Source organism: Solea senegalensis, linkage group LG21 (genome assembly GCF_019176455.1).
Source record: "Solea senegalensis isolate Sse05_10M linkage group LG21, IFAPA_SoseM_1, whole genome shotgun sequence".
Lineage (NCBI taxonomy): Eukaryota > Metazoa > Chordata > Actinopteri > Pleuronectiformes > Soleidae > Solea > Solea senegalensis.
This window is the reverse complement of record NC_058040.1, coordinates 3,590,543-3,598,474: the sequence shown is the minus strand read 5'-3', so window position 1 is coordinate 3,598,474 and position 7,932 is coordinate 3,590,543. Positions and strand designations below refer to the sequence as shown.

Below are 7,932 nucleotides of genomic sequence, written 5' to 3'. Positions count from 1 at the left end.
TTCTTCTCCTAAATATTCCCCCCCTAGTGCCATGTGAGTGAATTTAAGCAGCTCCTTTGAAGTTTCGAAAAAACCCAGAACCAGATCTCATTCAGATTTCTGCGAAAAATTCCAAATCAGTGGCTCCTCTGTGTGTTTAAACACGGCTATGTGTTTACCCATGTCATCCATTCAGGTGTCATGTTCCGCGCTGCCTTTCGGCTACATTCACTGTGTCCCTTTATCAAAGGCATGGCAGCCACTCGCGGCTCCATGTTAAACTCCCTCCGCTTTCCGCCGAATTAATTTGCTCACACATCATTTACACCGAGGCCCTCCCCTCCTGACAGTTGCTCCTAAATACTAGTAAATTACCTCTAATTTATACTGATCTCGCGCTGATATTTTGCAATAAAGGCGTATGGATTTGGCACTGATTACATAAAAGCCTAATGGCCTTGAAAATGAGCCTGGTTCAGGATTATATATGTAAAAATGTGCTGTTGTTTGTCTGAGTGGGAATTAAGGGTATGTTATCAGAGGCGGGTTTACTTGGTCTCCAAGAGGCGTTCAAGTGTCGTAAATAGGTCGAATAATTCAATACCAGCATATATCATGATATGATTTCCTTCATTATCAGTATGACAAAGGTTGAGTATATATATATTAATGTTATAATAATGCACTGTGCAAACACACTTACTTGCAAATGAATGTGTTTTCACTGTTTATTTTCACAATAGTGACAAGAAAGAGCTATTTTATTATAATTCTACTATTATTTGCTTCTGAAATGATTGTTGTTTTCTGTCCATAACGCATTTTAATAGCACATTTGACGGATTTAATCAACTTTCACTTGGAAGCAAATAACGTTATCGCGATAATTATCGATATTTTGTAAATGATGATTTAAAAAAAAGAAGAAGAAAAGTTTTGGGTCAATCACCAGCCCTGTGGGTCAATGGAGGCTGTCATTTGGTAATAATACTACTAATAATAATGTGATGGGCTGTGGTCCATATTCACGGTGTCACCAGTCTGTGTTTCTCCATCATGTATGAATAACCATCCAATTCGGCCTATACTCTATATGAGCAGGAGCGCGCGCAGCAGCACCGGCACGCGCAATTAAACAAATATTGTGGTGATCCAACATTTCTCGAACGGGTCGAAGCTTTTTCACACAGATATTAGATCAGGTTATTTTATTGGATGTAATTTGGAGGAGAAATCAAAGCCAATTACGGGAATGAGGAGGAATGAACTTGTGGATGTGAGAGGATGGAGGAGGAGGTGGAGGAGGAGGAGGGTCTCGCGCAGCTGACACACACATACCTCAGGCTTCAGCTCTGATTGGTCCTCGTTTGGGAGAAGCTCATGGGTTCATTCCGTCGTTAAGCGCCTCCCCGTTCCTCTAAACTACATTATAATGCAACCAACCTCCCTTTTTTAACCACAAACCGAATTTGCTTTCATTTAGGCTATATATATTTCTTAAATAGGTTAAAGTCGTAGAGATATTTTTTTTCTAAACTTTTCATAGTGGGAATAGCATTTCGCCCTGGAGCGGTGCGCAATGCTTTCTCACGCCGACCTCCTGGATGCTCGCCTCGGTGAGTTATCATCACCAAACTCCGGTCTTCAACTCTACTGTAAGCTGGAGTCACTTCTATAATCTTCCCTTGAAAAAAAATGTTAATAAAATCAAGCTCAGAAAATTGTTCAATTTGCTTGTTACGCGGTGTTAATGCGGCTCAAAGTGAACCAAACTGGCTTAATTCATTGGGAAAGTAATTATTATTATCATTACATTACTGCGTAATTTGATTTAACAATTTTCTGAGATATCAGTGTGATCGAATTGAGTTAAGAGTATTTAAGGAGCAGTGTGTGTGTGTGTGTGTGTGTGCATGCAGTGAGAGCTCCTGTTTTAATTTCTGCATTTTTGTACCTGGATGTTTTAATGCATGCGCTGCTTTGCCTCAAAATATCTCGTCTATGTTGCTTGGATTTAAAAAAAAAAAAAGCCTAACCATGTTTGTTTTCTTCCTCCTGCAGAGAAAGTTCACTGGTGGACAAAGCTCACAGCTGTGTTTCTTATGTGTGTGTGTGTGTTTGTGTGTTTGCAGGGATGAAGGATGCAGCGGCGGAGCTGCTGGGCCACAGAGAGGCTCTGAAGTGCAGGCTCGGCGGCGGCGGCGGCGGCGGAGGAGGAGGAGGACCTGACCCGGGACACTCCGCAGAGCTCGGCCCGGGTCCGGACGGCGTGGAGGGCACCACGATGCTCCCCGGTGATGACATCAGCAGCGGCGGAGGATCCAACAACCCGGTGCAGGTGAACAGCAAAGATCAGGAGAAGCAGCAGCAGCAACAGCAACAAAATAACAATAACAACAACAACCCGAACCAGTCTGGAGGACAACAAGCGCAGAAACAGAAGCGGCACCGAACCCGCTTCACGCCCGCGCAGCTCAACGAGCTGGAGAGGAGCTTCGCCAAGACGCACTATCCTGACATCTTCATGCGGGAGGAGCTGGCGCTGAGGATCGGACTCACAGAGTCCAGAGTCCAGGTAAGAACCATGCTCTTTTACACATTCATTCATTCATCCATTCATTTATCAGTCAGCAGTGTTTCATATTCATCAATATAAAATAAACGTTAAAGCGACAGACAGCGACGCTTCTGTTACACATGACATTTGATTTCACACCAAAGCAGCAAATATAGTTCATTACAAGAAGAAAACAGAAAATTGTCAATTTTTGTTTGTAATCATTATTATTATTGTTATAACAACAACAACAACAATCAAATATGTGTCATAATTAGTTTCAAAATAAATAAAATAAAGATAAAGTAGAATTAAATAAAATTACAATTCAATAAAAAAAAAACACCATCTAGATTATTGTATTGGGGTTTTTATAGTAATTTTCTTCATCAACGCCTTTGTTTTACTGCTATAATTAAAAACGGTAAAATTAAAATGCACGTGCGCACATTATAATGACATCCCAGTGTTGTAACATATTTAATTTATTCCATTCATGCGCCACAGATGAAATAAATATTTTGTCACTCAGGTCGTAATATTTTGGAGGAACACAGAAGAGGAAAGTGTGATAGTTACTACGGTAATAAACATAACAATAATAATAATAATAATAACAACGATATAGTGAATATAAGGATAACGACGCACTCATTTCCAGGTGTGTGTGTGTGTTAACATGAGTGATTGTGTGCTGGATTTTAGGACCACGTCTGGTTTCGAACCCGCGTAACAGACTGTTAACTTTTACCAAATGTGAGACAAGTTGAGGAAAATCTTTTTTAATTATTATTATTTTAACGATATAAATGTGTGTTTTATTTCGTAGCCTTAATCACACATTTCAACAATTTCCAAACTCTTGAGTTCCCCTTGTTTAAAGAAAAGAAATGTCGAGTTGTATTTGGATAAAAAACAACAACAACAACAAAACAATGTCTCTGCGCTGTTATTCCACACATTTTAACCTGGTGACCGTGAATGCATCACCCCATCCTGCTTTATTTTACTGTCGGTGCATACAGTGCTGCCTTCAGGGACTTCTTCCTTCTTTTGCCCCAATAACATATCAACCATATTATAGGAATCCTATCATGACACTGCTTTATAGTAATGGCAAATGTTCATTTTAATACCATAATAATCGTTATTATAAGAGCCAATTCACTTCCTATATAGTATTTACATAAAATAAGAATTAGTGTAATGATGCTCATCCGCTATCATCTCTCTCTCCCTCTCTCTCTCTCTCTCTCTATGTCTTAATGGCGGACGCTGTGTCTTTTTTTCTTCTCTCTCTCTTTTTTTAACGGAATGAGAAATTGCGTTTTCGTTCCTTTTGAAGTGTAATGCGTTTTCAGGCCGGATTTCACGGCTGCATGGTCACGCGAGATGCAGGGGGAGAGAGAGAGAGAGTGTGGGAGAGTCCCGCTCTTATTACCGCGCCCCCACTTTCTCAACCAAATCTCCACATTAATCATAGACGCCGCTTACAAGCAAAGCCATACACTCCCCTACACACACACACACACACACATACACAGCAGCAGCAGCTCAAGGACTCAGCGAATAAAGTGTGTTTGCCAGCGAGGCCTATTTGTCAGAGCAGAAACATGATCTTTATTACGACAGCACACACACACACACACACACACACCTTTACTACAGCTCCATCCACATCACTGTGGTGGTGCTGCCTTCAAATGACGAGGGGAAAAATGGGGAAAATATTAATGTGATCAATTTGAAACCAATTTTTTTATGGAATTTTATTGAATATTTCGAACATATATTATGTTCACTGAGTTAAAGGAGGGAATAAGATCTTTTAAAATAGATGCTGAATATGATGTAGGCCAAGCATCCTGTTAGGATGATTTTAATAGTGACGACACTGATGATTACATCCCATAAGAGAAATGTTCTTATTTTTTATTTTTAATTAATACTTTTTTCTCGGCTTCACTCACTAAATTATCTTCAATTATACATCAACATGTTTATTTCAATAGATATATTACTATTGTTTTGTTTTCTAACCCTTTAATTCAGTGATTCAATAGGCACGTGACTTCTAATGAGAAGTAAGAGATAAATATGGTGAAACAAGATAAAATAACACAAACATACTCAAAAAGCTTTTTACTAAACTTTTATACTAAACATTTATATTTAATTCTATTTAATTTACATCCATCTACATTCATTTTTCGTGTGCCATTATTATACACATATTATAATTTAGTGTATTATACAAACTATTACGTTTAAGTATTATTACCTTTTCAGTTTTAAGAAACAGATGATCATAATAAACAAACTAAACTAAATATGATATTGATGTATTTATTTGTTGTTATTAACAGAAAAGAGTGCAAATGTTTTCATGTTCATGTGGAAAATACAAACACGTGAGAGGGGGTTTGTGTTGTTGTTGTTTCTCCACTCCTGCGTGGATGTGATTTATTATTGTGGTCGTTGTTTTCATGATGATCACAGCCTGATGTCATAACCTTTTTATGTGACTGCGTGACCCGTCAGTGCAGCCATTACACCTGCTCACCCCTCTCTCTCTCTCTCTCCCTCTCCCTCTGTCTCTCTCCCCCTCTCTCCAGGTCTGGTTCCAGAACCGTCGCGCCAAATGGAAGAAGCGCAAGAAGACCACCAATGTGTTCCGCTCGCCGGGGACGCTGCTGCCGACGCACCACGGTCTGCCCCAGTTCCCGTCCGCGGCGGCGGCAGCGGCGGCCATGGGCGACAGCCTCTGCTCTTTCCACGCCAACGACACCCGCTGGGCCACGGCGGGGATGCCCGGCGTGTCTCAGCTGCAGCTGCCGCCGTCGCTGGGCCGCCAGCAGGCCATGGCCCAGTCTCTGTCCCAGTGCAGCCTCGGCGCGGGGCCTCCGCCGAACTCCATGGGTCTGTCCAATATGTCGTCCAACGGCTCCGGGCTGCAGTCCCACCTCTACCAGCCCACTTTCCCCGGGATGGTTCCCGCCTCCTTATCCGGCCCCACCAACGTGACCGGCTCGCCTCAGCTGTGTAGCTCCCCGGACAGTGACATGTGGAGAGGGACAAGCATCGCGTCGCTGCGCCGCAAAGCGCTGGAGCACACAGTTTCCATGAGTTTCACCTAGTGCGAAGAAGAGCAGGAGAGATTTTCTTTCCCTTTTTTGTTGTTGTTTTTCCTCCTTCTGCATTCGCTCCTTCTTACCTTGTCCATCCGCCGGGAAAACTACACCCAGGATACCTGTTCTCATGAGCGCGCAGCGGCGCACCTGGCGCTACTTTTTCTCCCACATCAGAGACACAAAGAGGGGAAAACTGAAGCTTTAGGGCTGCTTCTGCTATGAGCTATAATTTATAATTTCGCATGTATATGACGACTATTTATTTGTCCATTTAAATGAATTCCTCGCCTTTGCTATTTATTTATTATTACTTATGTATTTATTTATTTATTTATTTATGTGGCCCTTGCTGCTGCTGTTGCAGGCCAGACCTTTTTTTTTGCTTATTGGCGACTCGACGACTTATGAAGACAAAAAAAATGTCTTGTGGATATACTTTGAAACACAAAACTATATAGGTGACACCTTTTTTTGTTGTTTTTCTTTATTTCTCAAACCTGCTGCACAGCATGCAACTGTGAAGGGGCCAAAAAGACACAAAAGACACCTACGTTTAAAGAAAAAGAAAGAGAAGAAAAGAATGAGCACATGAGAGATTCATCAGGAGAGAAGGGAAGAAGGAGGAGCCTGAAAGTGGGACTTGACTGCATGTGCTGTCCAGGGGAGAAAAAAATAAATGATTAAATGAAAAAAAATAATAAGGGAAATTCTACAAACTAAGACATGGAAACTGACTCTAACTATAATCTGTTATATAGGATGTTTTGTGTAGGGGAAGCACTCTTGTTCCCATTTGGTCAGTTTGTGATACATTCTGTTCCCAGGATTATGTCTGTGCTTATTATGATTATCAAATATGACTTTTCTTAAATGTTTGAGCCATTTTCTCTTTGTTTTGTTCCTTACATGGACATGTTTATATCAATTAAGTGTAAATGGTCAAATAAAAATCATTTTCAATTATGGCACCGTGGTGAATCAAACCTCTTTTTCTTGCTCGAGTTAAAAGTGTAATATCAAATAATAAATAAAAAGAGTTTGTGTCCATCTTCAGCCCCCAAAAAAAAACATCCGTGTTGCACGTCCCAGATTCACCATATCATTCAGTTTGATGAAACGAGATTATGAATATCAAATTTTAAATTTGCATATCTGTGGTTATTATCCATCATGGAGTTCACCATCCAATCTTCTGTCCAATCTTGTGTCAGATGGAGGCTGTGAGTGATCTCGCCCCACATTATAGCTGCAGACACAGAAAAACAAAATTAAAATGCACGGCGTCTCACAGATCACATGAAATATGAGCGTTATAATTATTGTATTGTCATTTTTTCTTTCCCCTTAACCCTTTTATTCATACGACATTTGTCTGTGTATAAAAGCATCTTTGAAATACAAACCAATGGCCATTTTGGGAAGGTAAAGGTGCATTTACTCAATTTTGTACAATTTGTACTTGATACTTGAAACAATGTTTATTGCATCTTACAGTTATCGATACATGGGTTTTTTTTAATTAAAAACATGATTTAAATTAAGTACAAGAAACAACCCAACATTATATAAATATGGTCAAGATGAGCTTCTTGTTAAAGCATCAGTTTAAGATGAATTTAAACCTAACAATTCTACATTTACATCTTTACTTTGGCTGATAGGTCCTGATTTTTCAAATACCTAATACCTCATTAGGACCTGGTTTTGGTTTTCAGAAAAGGTCTAAAAAAAAAGGAAACAACAACCCTTAAAAAGGCAGATTTAAACATATAAGACTCTATTCCTGCCTTATTTGTTAACCTTTTGCAAAAATTAGAAAATAATGATCCAGCTTTAATTAGCATTCACACATTAAGGTAAAAAAATAAACATTACTGCACACTTTAACAAAGCTGTATGTGTGCATATAAGTACATTTGAACTGTATGAATATTAATGTACAGTGTTTATAAGATGTAGATTGTGTTATTAAAACAATGTCTTACTGTGTTTTTATTCGTTATATCTGATGATTCAGCAGCCTCCATTGTCAGTGGCCACATGGGCTGGATGCATTATTAAACACAAACATCTGCTTACAATGTGTAATAAAGCATACATTGGATTAATGCTAATATAATACGGAAGTTTGAAATTTAATATTGAATAATAAACATCTGAATGACTTTTCCACAGATGATGAAGAAAACACCTGTGCATTCTGCTGCTCAGGGCCGGCCCCAAGCCTTCATGGAGCCCTAACTAAGCTAAATGTAGTTTTGGGGG

General features: G+C 39.7%; 1 protein-coding gene across 2 annotated transcripts; it reads left to right on the top strand.

Annotated features, from left to right (window-relative positions):
- Positions 1 to 1,426: 1,426 nt before the first annotated feature.
- otpa (orthopedia homeobox a) lies at positions 1,427 to 6,632 on the top strand. 2 transcript variants are annotated; one of them, XM_044053723.1, is made up of 3 exons: positions 1,427 to 1,595; positions 2,112 to 2,554; positions 5,152 to 6,632. In XM_044053723.1, the coding sequence occupies exons 1-3, from the start codon at positions 1,559 to 1,561 to the stop codon at positions 5,671 to 5,673; spliced, it is 1,002 nt and encodes a 333-aa protein (XP_043909658.1). In that variant the 5' UTR covers positions 1,427 to 1,558; the 3' UTR covers positions 5,674 to 6,632. The 2 variants fall into 2 exon arrangements, with proteins under 2 accessions (XP_043909658.1, XP_043909657.1); XM_044053722.1 differs by having other exon boundaries at positions 1,427 to 1,634.
- Positions 6,633 to 7,932: the final 1,300 nt, after the last annotated feature.